The sequence below is a fragment of the Macrobrachium nipponense genome, chromosome 21 (assembly GCF_015104395.2).
Source record: "Macrobrachium nipponense isolate FS-2020 chromosome 21, ASM1510439v2, whole genome shotgun sequence".
Taxonomy (NCBI): domain Eukaryota; kingdom Metazoa; phylum Arthropoda; class Malacostraca; order Decapoda; family Palaemonidae; genus Macrobrachium; species Macrobrachium nipponense.
Genome location: NC_087212.1, coordinates 4094455 through 4118645, shown reverse-complemented (window position 1 = coordinate 4118645; position 24191 = coordinate 4094455). Strand labels below are relative to the sequence as shown.

Below are 24191 nucleotides of genomic sequence, written 5' to 3'. Positions count from 1 at the left end.
GCCAGCTATTTCTATCGTAAGGAATCACTGTAACTACGTCGCTCAACACACTTAATATTCGACAATTATGTGTCGTATAACCTAGTTTCCATTTGAAGTTTTATTTATTTATATTATATAAAAAAACTGCCAAGTAACTTTGAATCGTGTCATGTGGGGAAGATCCGTAGTGCATTTCCATTTCCCCCCCGGCTGGCCACCGTTTGGCAATACAGTTTTGAGAAAAGCTAAAAACGTCGTGTACGACGTTTGCCTTCGCATCTGCTGCCCTGATCATGCATTGTAACACCGTTCGCGTTTTGTAATATAGTATAAAATGGACGAGACGTCGCGAGCGATATATGGAGTTAATAACAAACGTCGCAAAATCAATTTATTCTAGCGCTCCTAGAACACTGGAACCTTCCCACCAGGGCTCGATTAACTCCACTTCCCCCCTCGGTATCCAATGGCACTAGGAGGGGGGTGTTCCAGCGGCAGCAGCAGCACAGCGCGTCCAGACTTACAAGAGGAGAGTAGTGCGCCGCAGCTCTCCCCCGCGTTACCTGGACTGCCGTTGTTGTAAAGGTTTTTTATTTATTATATATATTATTCTGAAGTGCATTTTTTGGTGTGAAAAAAAAGTGGCATAATGAAGGCGGTGGTGATCTTGGTCTTCGGACTGTGGGCGTTGTGCGAAGCCGGAGGCGGCGGCGGCGGCGGAGGCGGGAAGAAGGAGGGATTCCAGGAGGACTTCGAGTTCGTCGAGGTAAGAGGAAGCAGAAGAAGAAGAAGAGGTTCTCTCTCTCTCTCTCTCTCTCTCTCTCTCTCTCTCTATCTCTCTCTCTCCCCCAAAATGTCGCGTCTTCGATTTTTCCAGGCCGAAGGAGGAGGGAGAGAGAGAGGAAGCCTAGGCAGTGTCGCTGCCGTTGCCGTGTTGTGGTCCTCCTCCTCCTCCTACTCCTCCTGCTCCTCCTCCTCCATTTTCTCCCCTTCTCACACCTCTTTTCTGGCCTCCCCTCACCCTGAAGAAGGAGGAAGAGGCTTCCTCCTCCTCCTCCTCCTGGTTCTTTTGACGTTCTGGAAATTGGCCATGCGTCATTTTGTAGCTATAAGCTAAGCTAGAGAGAGAGAGAGAGAGAGAGGGTCGAACTCACGACGGCCATATTCTTTATAAAACACTTTTTTATTATTATTATATTATTATATATATATTCTGTCATCCACGCCGTTTCCTTCTACTGCGTATTGACGGTGGATGGGGACAGACGGAAGGAGAGAGAGAGAGAGGGAGAGAGAGTGAGCGATAGAGGAGAGAGAGAGAGAGCCTTACTATAGCTGGTGTAATGGGCGATAGGAAGATACCGCATTGCTGATGTATATAAATTTAACGGACATTATATAAAATATTTATAGCACCTTTTTTTTCAATCTCCCATATATATCACTTTTTGGGGACGTCGTCGATGGAGGCAGATCGATTTGTTTTGGGGGGGAGACTGACTCACTCAAGGGGGGAGGGGGAGAAGGGAGGAATTAGGGGGAGTAAGCTCCGTTTGAATCTGGCAGTGTAGCTGTAGGCCTATAGTAGGCTTGGAGCTAGACCTATATATATATTGTAGGTTGCATTGATTTCCCTCGTGTATGCTTTAGTTTTTTTTTTATGGGGATGTGCGCTGTTCTGCGCAGTTTTACCCGTCGTAATGGACGTTTGTGCAGTCTATTTTGTTCGTATAATAAAGAAACATGATTGGTCTATGGCAGAGAAATATATTTGATAAAAACCATTTAATCATTATGGTAACTTGGTTCTTATAGTACGTGCCTTGGAGTAGAATAGGCCTATAAATGTGTGTATATACACACATACAACGAATAAGTAATGAAGGCTTGTGTGTGTGTGTGTGTGTGTGTGTGTGTGAGAGAGAGAGAGAGAGAGAGAGAGAGCTAGAATACAATCATTGAAAGCAATCTATAGAAATTGCTACTGTCCTTGAGAACATTACCTTTTCTTATTGGTTTTATGTTGTAGTTTTTTGACGGTCGTAGGGTTAGAAGAACTATTTTACAAAACTTATCCTATTTCTGTTGCGTGTCGCTTTTTTTTTCTTTTTATTTAATAGTAACAAAACGCTACGTTCACCGGTATTGGTATGGAGCTGAAAAATGAATTACCGTAGGAGTAGCGTATGAATATACGAGCATCTATCAAAAATATGTTTTATTTTTCAAATCACCGTCGATTATACAGTATTTAGCAATGATTAGGTGTTTAGGAGAGTTTAAGTCCGTTTTGACGTCAACCAATTAGGCCTATATACATATACATATATCATATATATATATATATATATATATATATATATATATATATATATATATATAATATGTATGCTGTATCCCCTGTAAGTTAAGTATAGCGTGCATCCCCCGTAGAGTTTTGTTCAGTGTCCCGCTTGAAAACTGATTTAACTGTAAATAGGTCATTCCTAATTCTTACGCAGTATTGATGTTATATTCGAATTACGCAAGTGATCGCACTAATGGAGTGTGCAGCTTTCACCAGTTATTTCGAGGCAATTTAGTTACTTTTCCCGCCCCCTGAGGAATTTGAAAGTATTTTATCGTTAGTGTAGGTCGACTTTTGTTCATTTCTATTATTTAACGATTGGTTTAACGACCCTGCTTTCAAGAAATGAAACGTTCTCATGTATAGGCCTATAGCTATCGATAGTTTTTTTTTTTTCGTGAGCTTTAGTCTGTTTAAATCAGGTTTTATTATTTTTTTTTCGATGCCTACTGTGCAAGGACTGTTGACATCGTCGTCTATTCTCTTTAAAGAGCTCAAGAACACAGATGCAATATTTTAAAGCTTGCCTACCTTTGAGGTATCGCGGGATACGCGTGATTAAGCAATGTCTACAACAACTGCTATACTAGGTGGCATTACTCATTTAAGTTATTTCAGATGTTCGACGACCGTGATTAAATAGAATTAGAGCATATTTGTGAATTCGTATTCGATAGAATTTCGTTGGCATATTTAACCCCACCTCCCACAGCACACTTTTATTTGTCCGATCAATAATTGCAGCTTACTGAGTCTAGGCTCCATGATTTTCCCTCTTTGCTCGGGGTTTTCCCGATTCCCGTCTATACTGTGTTGGATTTTTCTTTATTTGGTGTGCCCTATTCTTAAACGATTTATATGCCCTATTCTTACGGTTTTAGATTCCCTATTCTTAAACGTTTTAGATGCCCTATTCCAAACGGTTTTAGATGCCCTATTCCAAACGGTTTTAGGTGCCCTATTCTTTGCGATTTTAGATGTCCAATTCTTAAAGGGTTTAGATCATGCCTCCTATGTTTTTTGAAGTCTTTATTATTTCTTATTCTCTCTTTATCTACTTTTTACTTATCAGACTTTGCTCCTCTGCCTTTTCTTGCGTGACTTTACGGTATAGGTCTAGTGCTTTTATTTTACTTTCTGGCTCTTATTTTACACTGCTCTGTATATCCTTGTTTCCTACTTTGCATAGGTGCGTACATAGGTCTTTTGTGTTTTATATCGTAATTTCCTTCTTAATCTTTTATTTTTACTCTTTAATTTTTCTTGTACTTTGTGGTTCATACATCAACGCAAGTGTAGTGAAATTCCGAGTAAAGAATATTGATTTTGTTAGGGGGCGTCTTGTTGGCAGAGAGGTTAGGCCGTTAAAAGTGTCAGGGTAGTTAGTTATCTGCTTGTGTTGTGTATTATTTTTTTTCTTCTTTTTATCTCAAACAGAAGTGATAGTAGATTGTATTTAAAAAAGATTAAGTTTTATATACACGTATATTCATGTAAATATTCATATATATGTATAACGTATGTGTTTTTCAAGATAGGAAAGATTCAAACTGTCTGTTGCCATGAATATAATATGCGTTTTATTGTAGATTCACCGTAAGTCATGGTACATCTGTTGTTTGTAATTAGAGGAAGATTGTAACCATAGTTGTCATGTTTACAATATGTTTTTCTACTCGCCTTTATAAATTTGTCTTCATTCTGTCCTTCGCATTTTTTTTTTTATCTTTTATTAGTAAAATATCAGTCATTACATAGTACGTGGGGTATTACAAATATTGCAAAATTAAATATACATACAATATTTACAATTAGTATTGGTTAGAAAGAATTAGAAATAAAAATCAATGTGTTTTTTTGCCGAATAGATTTTCTATTTTTTTCTTTAAATAATTTTTAGAGAATTAAAGACGCTCATTGTCTATTCGTCTATTCATCAATGTAGTGTCCTCGCCTTCGCTATAGACTGAATCAGTTCTCCTTGTGCATAACTGTGGTAGTATGGTATATGGAAGTTTACCACCGAAGGGGGAAGGGCTCAGTGTGACTCGATTACAGGAGTTGGGGGGGGGGGGCGATTGGAGGAAGGGGTGGGGGGGTGGGAGGGTGTTTTTAGAGAGAGGAAGACCGGTTTTAACGGAAAATACTTCTTGTTGGTTTCATCTCCTTCAATGATTTCTGACAATAATGTCGGTTTTATTTTTTTTTTCTTTAGACGTGAGTTACGAGGTATTGGGGGGGGGGGGGGTTAGGTTTGTCGTAAACTAAGCAAATCATAGTGTCTGCGGTTGATAATTTGCCCATAAATCAAAATTTTATAGTTTGTCAGGAACTGTGAATTGTGATGTTACAAGTTGGACATGGTAGTATTGTGTTACAGGCCTAAAAATCGGAATTGTTTGTTATAGGCCTAGAAATCAGTAGTAGCATTTGTTACAGGCCTAAAAATCAGTAGTATTGTTTGTTATAGGCTTAGAAATTAGTAGTATTGTTTGTTATAGGCCTAGAAACCAATAGTATTGATTGTTATAGGCCTAGAAATCTGTAATATTGATTGTTATAGACCTAGAAATTAGTAGTATTGTTTGTTATAGGCTTAGAAATCAGTAATATTGTTTGTTATAGGCCTACATAATATGTATTTTGTTTGCTTTTACTGCAGGTTTCATGTATGTTATGATTTGAGAATATAAAATATTGATTTGGTTACAAGTTTGGAATTCAGTGTATCAGGATTGTTATGAACTTATACTGTAATTCATAGATAACAGTATAATTTATATGGATTACAGTATATATTATACTGTAATTCATCCTGCTTTTGTTGTGAACTTTAAGAGTCGTCTTAGTATTCGTGTCACGAATTAGAAATCGTAGTATCCGGTTTGTCATAGGCCTATGGATTTTGGCTTTATATGCATAGCCATTAAACATTCCTTTTAAGGATTTTATAAATGAATATTTGCAGACATACCGTTCATATATCAAAGTTGACCAGGTGTTTTTATTTGAATTGGGTCTTGTGTCTGATTTCATGGTTTGTGTCGAGTATCTGTGTAAAAAAAAAATTTTTTGTGGAAAAAATTTAAATTCTGGGTCACTGTTGCTGACGAGGTCTGAGTAAATAAATATCGTCGCATCGACGGATATTTTTGTGTAAATGTTTTCCCTATTTTGTAAATATTTTTGTACTCGAATATTTGAATATATATATTTCGCTGGTGGAAATTCCTTGCCCCAGCGCGATCTGAGGAAGAGAAAATATTTCGGGGGGGTTATTACTGAAAGTGAAAACAGACCGTAAAAACAATTCGTGGATTTCACGTTTTATAAAAATGTATTTTTTTTTCTTTCTTTTTCAAATATTTTCACGGAAGGAAAATCTTCAGTATACTGTGGAATGTTCAAGAAGTTGTCGCGATAGAGTCATTGAATGTGTTTTTAAGTTTCTCTGTTGGAATCACAGCGGATCCAGGGGGTGGGGGGGAATAGGTGGCACTTGGGGACGTGGCCCTTCACCCCCCTTAAAAGATAATGACCAAAATAAATATTGAAGATTTAGATGATAATAATAACATAAATGAGAAATATAAAAATGGGGGGTAAATATAGACAATAAAATTTTGAGAATTGAAACTATATATATATATATATATATATATATATATATGGATATATATGGTTCAAAATATAACATGAAAATTGGTGCCCCATAAAAATTTTTTCAGGCTCAGCTGTAGCCATTATATAAGGAATATATGTTGAGTTACACAGTAGTTAGCAAAGTGAATTACTTATACGAACTCATCGAAAAAATTAGGCTAGTAAAACTTGAGAAGTTTGTGTTCATATTCTCTTCTTCGCTCCGATACCAAGTCTGATTTATATCATATCAACCCAGATGTTGTGACGCCAGTTTTGATAGACACAATTAATCAATATCGTATCAGAGTGGAGTGACAAATTCTTGAGATGTCATTTTTCACGAATATTTTTTACGAATTCTTGAGATGCAACTTTTCCACGAATTCCTGAGATGTAATTTTTTTTCACGAATTCTTGAGATGTAATTTTTTCACGAATTCTTGGGATGTAATTTTTCCACGAATTCTTTGAGATGTAATTTTTCACGAATTCTTGAGATGTGATTTTTCACGAATTCTTAAGATGTGATTTTTCACGAATTCTTGAGATGTATTGTTTTTTCCCGAATTCTTGAGATGTAATTTTCCCACGAATTCTTGAGATGTATTTTTTTTTTTCACGAATTCTTGAGATGTAATTTTTCACGAATTCAAGAGATGTAATTTTTTCACGAATTCTTGAGATGTAATATTTTCACGAATTCCTGAGATATAATTTTTTCACGAATTCTTGAGATGTAATTTTCCCACGAATTCTTTAAGATGTAATTTTTCACGAATTCCTGGTGCGTCTCTCAATTTGCATTGGCGTGAATGAATCCAAAATTGCATCAGAAGAAAGACTTTTCATTTTTCTATATAAAGGAATGTTAGTTTCCCCATTTTTCTATATAAAGGAATGTTAGTTTCCCCAGACGAGACTTCTGCTGTTCGCTCTTTCAAACTATGTATATATCGTGTTTTTTGCTTTATGTGAATAAAAATTGTTTTTTTATATAGAAAAAAAATGATGTTTTGGGTTGTATTTGTTTTACAGTTTTAAGAATTGCTTTGATTTACAGCGAGCAGATATTCGTATGCTGATTTGCCTAGAGGCTTTGATAAATAGCCTCTATATTTAGCGAAACGTAATAGTATTTATATCAGTGTACCTAGCCGCCTCAGTGGCTTGGTTGGTATGGTCTTTGCTTGCCACCTCGGTGGCATAGTCGTCATACCAATGTAAGCGCCGGGGCATTCCCGGACAGGGCATTTGTACTGGTAGACAACGTTAGTTTTCTTGAGAGGTCCTGCAACACGGGGGCTGGATTGTTTTTTTCATAATCAGGCCACTGTACAAATGCCCTGTCCGGGAATGCCCCGGCGCTTACATTGGTATGACGAACGATTGCGATTTTCGAAGAGGATATCCTGCCACGCTCAGGAAGGCGCCATCCATAATCATGCCAAAAACGTCCACAATACCAGGATAATTAGGAATGACATTATTCCTAATATCAGAATTATCGATAAGGCAGCAGACCACCGTCGCCTCCGCCTCTTGGAGGCCCTACACATCGGGAAGGAGAGACAGCCTCAACACCACCCAAGAGACTTCACTCCTCCCGACGGTGGCACGAAGGGCGCCGCCAGCCAGCACCATAGAGCCGATCGAACGGGCCAATCAGGTGCCCCCGTCTATCGGCAATGACCTTCCCAATACTACGCTCCCAGTCTCCAGCGTCCGCATGAGAAGAGCAGTGCGAGCTTCCACCTCTGCAAGACGGCTTGACTCCAGGGACTTAATCCTCTGTTCAGCCAATGAAAATGCAGCGCCCATCAGACAGAGCACCCTGGGACACAATAAATACCGCCGAACGACCCCATTTCAATCAGTTCAGCTCACCTTTCCTTGAAAATGAACCGATGATACGGTTGGAAACGTTGGAATTCCGTTACACCCTTAGACTAAGATTTGTTAACCACTTTTGTTATCATATCAATAAATTATTATTTTTAGAAAACATTTCTTTCACGAGATATGAAATCGGCCAGCTATTAGCAAATATCAGCCCTGATGAGAAGAGAATAATAAGAAGAATTGAAAAGACCATATATAAAATCAATTCCACTGATGCTGCCATCATCTTTAACAAAAACATGTTTGAGAGAGGGTCTCCTACCTTCAAATAATAATAATAATAATAATAATAATAATAATAATAATAATATATTCTTTTGGAGCTTGAATTTCAAGTCGGTGGCCCATGTGAATATGGTTCATCTCGCGAATAATAATAATTATAATAATAATAATAATAAATAATAATAATAATAATAATAGACCCGGTACCATACTTTGTTTTCTTCTTCTTTTTTTAAGTTAGTATATCGGCCGACAGCAAAAACGAATGGAACAGGGCATCAGCTTGAATTAGCTTCGGTATTTTCAGAGCCAGTTCATATATCTCTTGCTATGATTTATGCTTCGCATTTATAGATAACGCGAGATGCCTCCCAGAATTCCAGCCGCTTGCTATATTAATTTGTCCGGGGAACAGAGAGCGTATACGCTCGGAAATTATACAGTGCCTTCATCTGTTGTTGTTGTTGTTGTTGTTTTTTTTTTTTTTTTCATATTCTGCGTTTTATGTACTTTTAAGCTTTTGCGAATACTTTTTTATTTCTATTTTGTATATATCTTTATAAAACTGCAGCCATACTAATTTTTTTCCATCTTCCTCAGGTCGGTCCTGTCGGATCCTAGTCTCTCTCTCTCTCTCTCTCTCTCTCTCTCTCTCTCTCTCTATCTATATCTCTCGTCGCTCTCTCTCTTCTCAAATTATATTCATTTCAGTTCTGTCCTTTCTCTGTGTCATATTATCATATTATATCCAAGTTTCTCTCTCTCTCTCTCTCCCTCGACATTTTCATTTCTGTCCTTTCTCATGTGGGTCGTATATCCAAGTTTCCTCTCTCTCTCTCTCTCTCTCTCTCTCTCTCTCTCTCTCTCTCTCTCTGTGCTATTTACGCTAATTCAACGTCGTTTGTAGTGTATATTTACGGCTCTTAAATTCTCCTATGTATTCAGTTGTTTATTTTTTTTTTGAGGAGGGAGTGGTATCAGCTTAGCTTGAGGGGTCCAGGAGCAACAGCAAACAATTAAGAGCAAGCAGCAGCCTTGTTTGCAGATATAAATGTAGACAATAGCCCAGTGTGAAACCCTTCATACCCTCCCCCACCCCCACCCACCCCCCACCCTTTCCAGGAAGCTGAATTGCTTTGCGAGACTTTTTTTTCCTTCTTCCACCACCGCGCTTTTGTTTGTTGACATTTATTTTATGTCCTTTGTGTAGGTGCGTTCTCGACTAGGGGCATAATGCATGGGGGTAGATTGTGTGTGTGTGTGTGCGTGTTTGTTTGTTTTTATTTAGTGCCAGCATTGTCTACAGTATAAGTACCGTTGTGACATTGCATATGCTCTTGTTTCTTCTATTTTTTTTATACAAAGTTCTATCAATTTTTCCCCCTTGCTTAACTTTATAAAGGAAGAATTCGCGGATTTCACTTATTTCACGGCAGGTAGGCCCATGCTTCATCAAATGTATGCAACGCAAGAAAATTGTCTCTCATGCTTCATCAAATGTATGCAACGCAAGAAAATTGTCTCTCTCAAGTTAACATCTCTCTGCTCAAGGCCATGATAAACACGACTTAAAAAAGGATGGCTGTGTGACGTCATTATTATCATTATTTTTTGACAACTAAGTTTAAGCAGCAAGAGTTAGTTTCGTAAATATTCCCAGACGACAAGGGCTTCGTAATTGGGTTTATGCTAATGAGGATGTTTTGTTAGGATTCTGAAGAGAAGTTAGAGCGAAATTTTCTTTATGTGCGTAAAAAGTACACACAAGTATTGTGGGATTATGTATTGCGAGTATATGTGTGTACGCAAGGGTCGGTGTTTATATCGCGTTCACGTGTAGTATCAGCTTGAGTTGTTTTCATTCCATTGTAATTCACGCTGTAGTGTTAATATTAATATATTATATATATATATATATATATATATATATATATAGATATATATAATAATATTATATATAATATATGGGCGTGTTTGTGTGCGTACATGTGTGTGTATGTGAGTTGTATGCTTGTGTGCATAATACAAAGCATGAAAAGCATTGATGAAAATGAAAGCACTCATATAATATATATATATATATATATATATATATATATATATATATATATATATATATATATATCACACATATATAATCGTATATATATATATATTTATATATATATATATATATATATATATATATCTTATATTATACAATGCAATTTTGGACATAGCACACATAGTAGGCAATTCCCATCAGGTGCTAACTGCCTATATAGCCGTTACAGTCATTAACCTCTGGCTATTGCACTGCAAGGAGCCTGTTTTGAATATGCAAGTGTCCTTAAACTGTGGTCCCACCCACAGGGCCCAAAACCTTGCAGCCCAAAGGAGGAGATCTTACGAAGCTTCAAGGGCACCCCCCTATTTTTTTTTATTTCTCGCAAAGTCAAATTTTATTTTTGGCAATTTTCACTTTTTTCTCAATTGTGCAATTTCATGTTCGTACAGCAGCTCTGCTCTTGTATGAACTAAGTAATGTATTTTTCTTTGAATTTGAACCATAGGGGTTAATGGGCGAAGTCGGTAGCGGGTTTTGAGTGAATGAAACGAATTACGCAGAAAATCCTTTTAGCTTTTTTTTTTTATATTTTTTTTCTCAGGACTCTGGTAAGTTCAGTCTTTAAGTTATGGAAGGATTCAGGACTCACGAAACTGGAAGTGTCCACAAAATACCAGCATATATGAGTTCATTTTGCATTGATTGAGATTATACGTGTATATATATATATATATATATATATATATATATATATATATAGATATATATATATATATATATATATAGCTTATATATATATATATATATATATATATATATATATACTATATATATATATATATATATGTGTGTGTGTGTACATATGTATGTATGTATATAATATATATATATATACTAGATATATATATATATATAAGATAATATATAATATATAACAATTATTTATACAATATATACATGTAAACACATACCATACATACATACTTTATACACATGCGTACATACATAAATTCACGTGATCTGGAATTACAAAAGTAAAAAAATCTTCAACAAATGCCGACAAATCGACCGAATCCATAGCAGGCGTCTGGATTTGACCTGTTAAAACTTTTTTTTCCCTTTTTTTTTCTTTCTTTTAACCTCTGATTCCAGCTCGATTTCCATAAACGGGGTCTTCGTCGTTCACCGTGTTTTAATGAGGCAGGGCCAAGCTTGGATTTCGGTCATTGCCCTATACAGGAGGGTGGTTGGTGTTTTTGGGGCTGGGATGGGGGTAGGGGGAGAAGGGTAGGTAGTTCAGTAGGGCAGGGACAAGGTCATCCTCGACTTCGACGGGAAATGGGCCAGAGAAGGTCGAGGGTATATATATATATATATATATATATATATATATATATATATATATATATATATATATATATAATTGTGTGTAGATAGACCTGTATAATGTAAGTTTATACTATGTTACCTAAGATACGATATAGATGAAAATGATTTTCATATTAACTTTACACTTTTATATACATACATATATATATATATATATATATATATATATATATATATATATATATGTGTGTGTGTGTGTGTGTGTTGTGTGTGCGTGTGTGTGTGTGTGTGCGCATTAAGCTGCAAATGTCCTTTAATATCTAATTCGCTCTACCTCGGAATTAATATATTTCCGTATATGTTAACCAAAAGGGAATTTTTTAGTTTGATGATTATATAATATATAATATTATATATATTATTATATATATATATATATATATATATATATATATATATATATATATATATATATTGTTTGCAGGCTTATATATTATTAAATGCTGCGTCTCATTTATGGATTAGCTACATATTGACGGCAGTGCTTTTATTTCTCCTTATGGTGCAGTGTGCGGTTCAGATTCAAATCGAACGTCTGTTCAACATTAGCAAAGCAGTTCTCTTAACGTATTCACGTTTTTAAATCGTGGATTAAGCTATATAGTTGTTATATTCCTAATGAATATGGTACATATGTCAATTTAACTTCTGTTTAACTTTAAACTTTAACTGAATACTTCTTAACTTATTGATGTTTAATCGTGTATTATGCAACGATGAAAGTGCATAAGGAAAACAGGGGAAAAGAAGAATGTGTAAGCAAGGATAAGAGAGAGAGAGAGAGAGAGAGAGAGAGAGAGAGAGAGAGAGAGAGAGAGAGAGAGAATGGTATTATAAGCGGCCGGGTTGGGTCTGGGTAGGCGGGTCGGGAATGGGACGGTGTTAGGGGGAGGAGCCGCCGGGGGGTGGGAGGGGGAGGGGGGGATCCCTGGCTAGACCGGGCCTATACAGCACTCCACGTCAGCAGTCGACGAGTTTCGTCAACACGCCATCATTGATCGCATAAGACTCTATTTTACATGTGCAACATGCAACTTTACTTTCTTTCTGTCTCTATTCTTTTCACTTTTTTTTTCTGCTCTCTCTCTCTCTCTTTTCAAGATCCGTCCAATTATCGGTTTCTTATATTTCGCCCGATTTCTTTTCGTCTTTCTTCGCGAGGCCTTGATTAATTTTGTCTAAAAATGAAGAGAAATAGAAAACGTAATGCCATTCCAAATCTACTTTTATATCTACCAAATACCTAAACAGGCATGGTATATAATGCCCCGTTTACTAAATCCGCATTTAGCTTTTAGAGTTTTGTTCGCACCAGCTCGAAATATCGTATTCCCAGAATTTATTTATCATATCACCCTTGCCAGAGCTAAATACCGTATCTATACTTGCCGTGAAATTCAGGTGATGACATCAGTAATGCTCGCTGAAACTTTAATTATTTGCCGTATTTAGGGAGGTATATGCACACAGGTACACAGGTATACCGGCAGTTTTCATCAGTTTGAAGTGTCTTTTTTTTGTTTACTATTGTGTGGGAGTATGAGGCCATTACGTAGTGGAAGTTTTTCCCCTCTCGGGCTTCATTCACGTTTCAGTTTGTGAAGTTTGGATGTGGGAGTATCCGTTGGTTTGTATTCTCTCTCTCTCTCTCTCTCTCTCTCTCTCTCTCTCACACACACACACACAATTAAGGCTTAAGTTTGGTTTCCACCTTTCTCCTAAGGTTCAATATTTGTTTTTTCCCATCTCTCGTAGGGATGACGTTAGTGTTGGGCATGTGTCAGTATATTGGGTATATGTTGTGAATGATCCATTTAAATCAAAATACGTGATTCACTTTTTTTTCTGGAGCTAAGTTGGGGTTATTGATCATTATGCTGCGATGTCTTTTACTCACTAATATATCAGTTGCAGCTGAACGTGTAGACTTAGTATGTGCCAACTATACATTATTCTGAGTTGTTATTAATTATAATATTGGTATGTAGCGATGGATAGGGGTCTTTGATAGGATTAGTTTATTAAAATATTTTTTTCATACAGTTGTAGTTTTTTTTTGCTAGTACTTTTTCGTGCGCACACTTATAATTTTTACTTAGTTTGAGCTAGTTTCACTAGGAATTGTTTCAGTTGCAAGGACGTATTTGTACCTGAATTGCCTTTATATGGTTTGACCCCATTTTAGAGTTTGCTATTTTTAATGTTCATCTCTGGTTAATATGTCATAGTACATATTCACGTCTTTTCAACTATAGTCATTTGATAATCCCTATACATTCATATTTCTAAATACATGTGATGTCCATCCATAGATGTATAGGTAGGCGTCGTTTGCGCATCCATATGCACCCAGTTAAATATGCAATGGCAGCTTTAAGTTTGGAGCGATTTTTTTGGGGGGGTTGGCGGTTGGGGGGGATATGGTAAATTGACCGAGCCCATAACGACCCGGGTGAAGTTTTTTCGAGTAGAAACATTCATCGGTTTTAAGGCGGGGTGGGGGTGGGGGATGTTTATAGGTGTTTTTTTTTTTTTTTATATATATTTTTTTTTGCCGAGGGTTGTCAGAAGATATAAAAGACCTTGATTTCTTTTGTTGTGGCGATGAGATAAAATATGTTTGGCCTAAATTATTTTGGGCAGAGCTTTAAAAGTTAGGATTTTTTTTAGGGGGCGGGGGACGATGGTGGTTTAAAGTTATGGCTTTGGTTTTTTCGTTTTTGGGAGGGACGGGTCTCAAAAGGTAGTTGTGTTTTTTTTTATTTAATTTTTCTTGTTTTAGGGAAAGAGTTTGTTAGCAGGCAGGACTTAGATTCTTTTTTATATATTTTTTTGCAGAGTTAAATGGCATGGCTTTTTAATTTTTTAATTTTTTAAGAGTGCCAAAATGTAGGGCCTAGATTTTTAATGGGGTAACATTACAAGTATAACCTTTGGGGACGTTGAATTGTAGAACTTTTTGTTGTGGGGCGGGGGGGGGGGGGGGGGGGGGCTGGGTCAAAAGCATGAAGTTTCAAAATAAATTTTTTTGTTTTTTTTTTGTTTTTTGTTTTTGTTTTTGTGAAGACCACAGTTATGTCCTATATTTTTTGGAAGTCAGGATCTTTGGCTTAGGTCTTTGAGGAGGAGTCTCAAAGGTAGGGCTTTAATTATATTTTCAAGGGAATCGAAATCGCAGTCCAGAAATTTTGAGGTGTCAAAAAATGTAACCCAGATTATTTTGGAGAGTTGAAAAAAAAAGTTATGGCTTTTTTTATTATATTATATAACATAATATGGAGATTGTTTTGTGAGTGCATGTGATATTTTTAGAATAATTATAAGGACGAAAATGTTGCCTCAAATTAGGTCAAATGCTGTTGTAATTTGTGTAAGTAGATCAAGGGGGTCACACTGACTAGGTTACAACGGTTTTTTAAGGTGGTCACGTGAGGTCAAACCATTATAAAACTCTTAAACTATAGTGTTTTTTTTAAAGCCAGTTGCAGGGTTAAAATTAAGTACCATAAAGATGTTACTTGATGTACTTCTGTCTTACTTTCCACCCTCTCCTAACGATTTTAAAAGAGCAACTGCGCTGTTGGTTTTCCTTATTTACTCTCGATTTCCTTTCCAGTGCTGAATGACCTGATAGGTCCCAGCGCCTGGCCTTTGGCCTAAATTCTGTGTTGTATGCTTCCATTCTGACAACTCCACGTCACTTTAGTTTTGTTTCTCCAGCCGAGCTGAGTCATCAAGTGTAATTCCCAGTATCCAAGCCTAACAACCGTGTTATTTGATTTAATATTTATCCCTTTCGTCTTGTTTTCCTTCTCAGGGTAGAAAATACGAGGTCTTCCTATGGGGTCCTTGCTCAACAAGCACTTTCGTCGCATCAGTGGATGATGTTCTTAGGAAGGACCACCCACGAGGCTGTGTATTCGATGGCGTTAGCCCAGTTTAAAGGGGAATATCGATTTTGCTTTGGCTGAAGGCCAGGAGGCTTCTGGGTGGCTTAGGGGGGCGGGGGAAGGGGTTAAGTGAAGGGGGTCTGCTTGTAATTGCTTGAACTCGGTAATGCGAGCTTGCTTGTACAAGACCTTGCTTTATAGTGGCGCGCTGGGGAACTCACAAATCAGCTGACTTGTGTTTTTAAATGTATGGTTCTGGAAGTGGTTCTGGAATACCCGTGAGTGGGGAGGATATTATGTCGTCTCGTGACATAGGGCGCTGGAATCTCGCCAATAAGTAGGATTCTCTCTGTGTGTCTGTGCGTCTCCTCCCATAGGGATTTACAGACCTTGTTAAGGATAGGTCAATTCTCTCTCTCTCTCTCTCTCTCTCTCTCTCTCGTAATCATTTGCAGACTTTTGTGTTATACTTCTGGTCGATGGAAGAAACTTCTGGAGGATACTCTCTTTCTCTCTCTCTCACTCTCTCTCTCTCCTCTCTCTCTCTCTATGATTCACGGATTTCGATCACGTCAGTTATGTCAGTTTATATGTGACGGAGTTTTGGCGAATCTGTCTTATTTCCAAATGTTTTTCTTAATAATACCAAGTCTGGGACACAGGGCTCATAAGCGTCGAGTAAATTGAGAGAGAGAGAGAGAGAGAGAGAGAGAGAGAGAGAGAGAGAGAGAGAGAGGAGGTTAGTAGGGTGTAGTGAATTTTGGGTGGGGCGAGTGAATTGAATGTCTTTTCTTTCTCTCTCTCTCTCTCTCTCTCCCCACCCTGCCTCTCCTCCCTCTTGCTCTCTCTTCTCCCTCTCCCCTCTTCCCCCATCGAACTCAGTCTCCCTCCCCCCCTCCCTCTCTCTCTCTCTCATTCTTTCTCTCCCTTACTCTTTCACCTTTCGCTGCCCCATCTTTTCGCGTGGCTGGACTGTAGATAGATATTTGGGGTACTTGGCACTCGTAGACTCGTGGGGGCTCAATCTAAGCTGTAATTGGTCGATCCATCTCTCTGGTATCGGAGGGGTATTTAACTTGAACCCCAAGATTTTTTTTATTTCCTTTTTACCGAAAGAGCGTCACTTCCTTCTTCCCTCATTTTCCACAGACGCCGAGCTTCCTTACCTATGTATACTCCTGTTTTGCAAGGGTAAACCTTGTTTTCATAGATAGGCGAGTGGTGTGTCCTTCAGTAAGGACTTGTCAAGAGATAATTCAAAATGATGTGTTGCTTCTCTCTTTATCCACAGAGTAAACGTTTTAGTTTATTACTTCTCTCTTTATCCACAGAGTAAACGTTTTAATCTATTGCTTCTCTCTTTATCCACAAAGTAAACTTTTTATTTTATTACTTATCTCTTTATCCAGAGAGTAAACGTTTTAATTTATTGGTTCACTCTTTATCCACAGAGTAAACTTTTCAATTTGTTCTAAGCTTCGTTGGGAAGTAAAAAAATGGAGTTAAAACTTCGTAATAACAAAATACTTACCTATTCATAATTGCAATGTATTGTTACCCAAGCATAATTAGCATGAGAGTGGCTATCAACAAACGGTTGAACTCCATTGACCTAAAATAGCGTCCGGGATGAAGTAAAAAAACGGGAACGCGTATTGCCAAATGAGGGGAAAAAGCGACTTCATTAAATCGACAACAAAAGCAGGAGAGTGGAGTGATGAATGAGGGGAATGAATGAACCGATGGAAAAGAATGAGATGGCTTCGCGGTTAGACCGAGAACAACTGAGTACGATCGATTAGTATGTTTTATTGAGTTTGCATACGAGAGAGAGAGAGAGAGAGAGAGAGAGAGAGAGAGAGAGAGAGAGAGAGAGAGAGACACTTCGGGAGGGGGAATCATTCAGACCCATTGGTTGATATGTTCGTTTGGGATTTTGTGACTTACGTTGTTATATTGTTGACATTTTCTAGGTAACCTCTTTTCATTCCTTTTTTTGCTGTATACCTCAGTTCGTATTCTCGTTTATCTTCCGCCTTACTTTCCACCATCCCACCCCTCCCCTAATGATTTTCTAAAGGCGTAACTGCTTTGAGGTTTTCCTCCTGTTACTCTTTTCAGACCTTCCTATTCTCTCTCTCTCTCTCTCTCTCTCTCTCTCTCTCTCTCTCTCTCTCATTATATATATTTCTATATGTATAAATACATATGTATTATACTATATATGTTAGTATGTGTGTGTGTATGTGTGAGAGAGAGAGGGAGAGAGAGATATGAAATGGAGTTGAGTGAAAATGTCTGAGAAATCGAGATGAGAAAAAGAAGAAGAAGGAGAGAGAGAGAGAGAGAGAGAGAGAGAGAGAGAGAGAGAGAGGTCTGAAATGGAATCGAGAGAAAATATCTCTCTGTGAGAAATCGAAGTGACAAAGGGCTATCTATCCTCCCTCCCTCCCTCCCTCCCTCCCTCCCTCCTCCCTTCCACCTCCCTCTTTCTACCCTCTTTCTCTCTTTTTCTCTTTCTTTTTTGATGAGAATTCTTCGACCAACTTCCCCCACCCCCTGACAATTTTCTTCCATTTACTGACTTCAAGTCCCTGGACTTTTTCAGGCTTTGGGACTTTGAGATCGTAGACTTTTTTTGTTTTAGACTTTTTAGACTTTTGAGAGGAGGCTGCTGTAATGGCCTCCCGTGGAAACTGACCCTCCCAAATGCACGGGCGGTGATGGCGTCAAGATTCTACGGGGGTTCGTGATAATTAAGGAAAGGGGGGCGTCGGCGATGTCCGAATGAAGAGAGAGAGACTCTCTCTTTCTTCCTCTCTCTCTCTCTAAAAGTTCCGTTTATTTCCAGTGAAGTATTGTTTTTTTACAAAAATACATAAATATTATTATTATTATTATTATTATTATTATTATTATTATTATTATTATTATTATTATTATTTGGTCCATCACAGTCATTCAATTCGATTGGGTGTTTTTATAGTGTCTCGTTTTTTCACAAAAATACATAAATTATTATTATTATTATTATTATTATTATTATTATTATTATTATTATTATTATTATTATTATTTATTTGGTTTATCACAGTCATCCAATTCGATTGGTGGGTTTTATAGTGTCTCGTATTCTCAGTTGGTGCTGTAGTTGTTTTTTGCTGTTGTGTTGTACTCTTAAAGAGCAACTTGCGTTGTTTTAACACGGGTATTGAACGAACGTTGGTATACTCATATACAAGGAGGCTTCAATTACCTATATATATATATAGATATTATATATATATATATATATATATATATATATATATATATATATATAGGTAATTGAAGCCTCCTTGTATATGAGTATACCAACGTTCGTTCAAATACCGTGTTAAAACAACGCAAGTTGCTCTTTAAGAGTACAACACACACAGCAAAAAAAACAAACTACAGCACAACTGAGAATACGAGACACTATAAAAACACCCAATCGAATTGGATGACTGTGATAAAACCAAATAATAATAATAATAATAATAATAATAATAATAATAATAATAATAATAATAATAATAATAATAATAATAATAATAATTTATGTATTTTTGTGAAAAAAAACGAGACACTATAAAAAAACCACCCAATCGAATTGAATGACTGTGATGGACCAAATAATAATAATATAATAATAATAATAATAATAACTAATAATAATAATAATAATAATTTATGTATTTTTGTACAATACTTCACGGAAATAAACGGAACTTTTAGAGAGAGAGAGAGGAAAGAGAGAGGTCTCTCTCTCTTCATTCGGACATCGCCGACGACCCCCTTCCTTAATTATCACGAACCCCCGTAGAATCTTGACGCCATCACCGCCCGTGCATTTGGGAGAGGGTCAGTTTCCACGGGAGGCCATTACAGCAGCCTACCTCTCAAAAGTCTAAAAAGTCTAAAACAAAAAAGTCTACGATCTCAAAGTCCCAAAGTCTGAAAAAGTCAGGGACTTGAAGTCAGTAAATGGAAGAAACTTGTCAGGGGGTGGGGGAAGTTGGTCATATACAAGGAGGCTTGAATTACCTATATATATTATATATATATATATATATATATATATATATATATATATATATATATATATATATATATAGGTAATTGAAGCCTCCTTGTATATGAGTATACCAACGTTCGTTCAATACCCGTGTTAAAACAACGCAAGATGCTCTTTAAGAGGTACAACACAACAGCAAAAAAAAAAACAACTACAGTACCAACAACACTAATAATATAGTAATAATAATACAAATAATGAAGTAGCTCCAGGACTCGTGCAGAAGAGCGTGCTACTGGAAACTGCGCGCACACACACACACACACACACACACAAACACACACACACACACATATATATATATATGTATGACTGGTAACAATGTTCTGTAACAAACAGAATTCCATCTAATAAAAGGAGCCTAAACCCACACACCAAAATATAGAGAAAAAAGTACTATATTTCAGAGACTGCTGTCTCCCTCTTCAGGTAGATGAATGAGAAAAGTTTACAGAAAAGGTGGTATTATACCAAGAGGTCCATCCACAAACAAGCCAATTTAAGTCACCCCCGCTGATAATCTTCCTTTAATCTTCTTAAGGGTTGGTTGAATGAAGAGGTTGTCGATCGTGTCCGAAATCCATGCTCCTTTTGAGATGTTCATTACCTGCCTCTCTTTTATTAAGGCCGATTCCATCATTTGACTCTTGTACCGGCAGTTGCTGCTATAAATTACACGTGACAAATCCAGTTTATTCTATGGTTATGTTCATTTATATGGTTGAAAATAGCAGAGTTCTGTTGTCCATACCTAACTGACCGTTTGTGTTGTATTAATCTCTGGGGAAGGGATTTACCTGTAAATCCGATGTAAGATTGGTCACAGTCCTGGCATGGGATTTCGTATACCCCAGAGTCCTTTGGAGATGCCTTTTGTTGGACGTTAATCAGGGATTTGGCTAAGGTGTTTGGGTAAGTAAATACAAAAGGTTCGATTTTCCGAAGGGATTGGTTATTCTCTTAATCGTGTCCAGGTGGGGAATATTATTTTATTGTTGGGTGTATCTCTGGTCTTGTCTTTAGGGGGTCGGTAGAAAATTACGTTTGCTTTGTGAATTGCTTCTCAATTATATGGTCAGGATATTTTAAAGACGAAAGTTGCTTGCGAATTAGTTCAAATTCTTTTTCCAGGAATTCTGGGGAACAAATTCGTAAGGCTCTTAAGAACAATTACTAGCTACACCTATCTTGATAGTACTGTCGTGATAGCTAAAGTAGTGAATGTATGAAAGTGAGAACGTTGGTTTTCTGTATATGGTGAATTTGTATTCTGTCGTATCTCTGATTATTACATCAAGAAAAAGGAATTTTGTTGTCTGTTTCCCATTCAACTTTAAATTTGATGCTGGGCACTAATGTGTTTAATTTCGCGAGAATTCATTAAAATTGCCCCACCTATTATCCCAAAATGTTAGGATATCATCCACGTATCTCATCCACAGCATGTTTTTGGGTTTTATTGCATTTATTACTGTAGTTTCAAAGTATTCCATGTACAGATTGGCTATGAAACAGGACTTAAAAGGACTACCCATACTACACCCGAATTTTTTTGCTTGTAGAATGATTCCCCGAATGAAAATACGTTATTAGATGCACATAATTCAACTAGCTTTATTATTTTGTCAAGCGCCAAAAGGGAAATGATCTGAATAGGGGGATAATTTTACCCTTAAAAACTGAAGAACGTCCTGTACTGGTACTTAGTGAACAGGGAATCTACGTCAAGGCTTAAAGTTTTATGTTGTGAAGTGGTATATGTGCTTCTCTGAATTTGTGACAAAAAATCTTCCGAATGGTCACATTAAACATTCGGAAGATTTTGTCACAAATTCAGAGAAGCACATATACCACTTCACAACATAAAACTTTTAAGCCTTGACGTAGATTCCCTGTTCACTAAAGTACCAGTACAGGACGTTTCTTCAGTTTTTAAGGGTAAAATTATCCCCCCTATTCAGATCATTTCCCTTTGGCGCTTGACAAAATACTAAAGCTAGTTGAATTATGTGCATCTAATAACGTATTTTCATTCGGGGAATCATTCTACAAGCAAAAATTCGGGTGTAGTATGGGTAGTCCTTTAAGTCCTGTTCTAGCCAATCTGTACATGGAATACTTTGAAACTACAGTAATAAATGCAATAAAACCCAAAAACATGCTGTGGATGAGATACGTGGATGATATCCTAACATTTTGGGATAATAGGTGGGGCAATTTTAATGAATTCCTCGCGAAATTAAACACATTAGTGCCAGCATCAAATTTAAAGTTTGAATGGGAAACAGACAACAAAATTCCTTTTCTGATGTTTTAATAATCAGAGATACGACAGAATACAAATTCACCATATACAGAAAACCAACGTTCTCACTTTCATACATTCACTACTTTAGCTATCACGACAGTACTATCAAGATAGGTGTAGCTAGTAACTTGTTCTTAAGAGCCTTACGAATTTGTTCCCCAGAAATTCCTGGAAAAAGAATTTGAACTAATTCGCAAGCAACTTTCGTCTGTAAAATATCCTGACCATATAATTGAGAACAAAGCAATTCACAAAGCAAACGTAATTTTCTACCGACCCCCTAAAGACAAGACCAGAGATACACCCAACAATAAAATAATATTCCCCACCTGGACACGATTAAGAGAATAACCAATCCCTTCGGAAAATCGAACCCTTTTGTATTTACTTACCCAAACACCTTAGCCAAATCCCTGATTAACGTCCAACAAAAGGCATCTCCAAAGGACTCTGGGGTATACGAAATCCCATGCCAGGGAACTGTGACCAATCTTACATCGGATTTACAGGTAAATCCCTTCCCCAGAGATTAATACAACACAAACGGTCAGTTAGGTATGGACAACAGAACTCTGCTATTTTCAACCATATAAATGAACATAAACCATAGAATAAACTGGAAGTTTGTCACGTGTAATTTATAGCAGCAACTGCCGGTACAAGAGTCAAATGATGGAATCGGCCTTAATAAAAGAGAGGCAGGTAATGAACATCTCAAAAGGAGCATGGATTTCGGACACGATCGACAACCTCTTCATTCAACCAACCTTAAGAAGATTAAAGGAAGATTATCAGCGGGGGGTGACTTAAATTGGCTTGTTTGTGGATGGACCTCTTGGTATAAATACCACCTTTTCTGTAAACTTTTCTCATTCATCTACCTGAAGAGGGACAGCAGTCTCTGAAATATAGTACTTTTTCTCATATTTTGGTGTTTTTATGGGCTCCTTTTATTAGATATATATGTATACTATATATATATATACTATATATATATATATATATATTATTCTTACTTGTTCGGCTTTATGCCGGTAATTGGAAGAAGAATATTTGTAAATTTACTTGCTTGAATCATAAGCATATGGACGCTATGTTATATGAAACACTAAATATATCTATATATATATATATATATATATATATATATATATATATATATATATATATATATATATTATCTGAGTATATCTTCAGCTATTTGCATTTGATTATATAGTATACATTAGCAGATAGATTTAAAAAGTTTTTAGATTTATTGCATTTTTAGTTTTTTATGCATGCATAAACGATAATACATGTATACATATACATACATTTCCACTTACTGGCGTAATTAGGTCCATAACCTACATAATATATATACTATATATATATACATGACTTACTTACATTATTATACATACTTAGGTACAATATCTCTTTAGGTACTGAAGTATTTCCTGCATTGACAGTAACAGACATAATTATTTATATACCTATATACATACCTGTATACTTGCTTACATTCGTTTAGTATTATCCTCCATCCTACAAATATGATTAACTGCAGTATCTGCGACGGTATGTGACCCAGCGATGAACTTTAAAAAAAAGAGATTAAAAAAAAGTATTCGTAAGTTTGTTGGCTTAATTCATTCTTATAGATTTCTAATAATGTTGCAGTATTATTATTATTATTATTATTATTATTATTATTTTTATTATTATTATTATTATTATTATTATTATTATTATTATTGCTAAGAATTTTGCAATATCGTGATGAACTGTTTAGTAGTGCAAATCCACATTTGTATGAGTAAATTGTTTTTATATTTTGCATATGAATAAAATTTATTGATAGAATTGTGATTTTGTAATAACAACAACAACAACAACAACAGCAACAACAACAACTACAACAACAACAACAACAACAACAACAACAACAACAACAATAATAATAATATATTCAGAAAAAAACATCTGTTAAGCCTTTCTCATTCTAGTGATATTCCATCACTTAACTACTACTACTACTACTACTACTACTACTACTACTACTACTACTCCACCATCAATAACAGCAACAACAACAACCCAGCTACGTATTGAGGTCATGCAATGACAGAACCCCAGATCGTCGGTTACGGTTCTTACTCGCCCGTTTAGTGTATTGATTTGGGCGTGACCTGCCTTTTTGTTTTACTCTTTATTGCTTCGTCGAAGAAGTTTGACGTTTTCTTTGATTTGAGTCATAAAATAATTTGAAGGGCATATACTTACTTTATTAGTTTCCCGAAATAAAAACTATCGTGCCGGCTGTGTGTGTGTCTGTTCGTCCGCACTTTTTTCTGTCCGCCCCCGGATCTTAAAAA

General features: G+C 36.5%; 1 protein-coding gene across 1 annotated transcript in view; it reads left to right on the top strand.

Moving 5' to 3' along the window:
* Positions 1–481: 481 nt before the first annotated feature.
* LOC135197724 (proteoglycan Cow-like) overlaps positions 482–24191 on the top strand; it is a gene marked incomplete in the record, with an annotated part of 434085 nt that continues 410375 nt past the window's right edge. Inside the window, 1 exon segment of the mRNA XM_064224770.1 lies at positions 482–748. Coding sequence (XP_064080840.1) covers positions 632–748 — 117 coding nt within the window.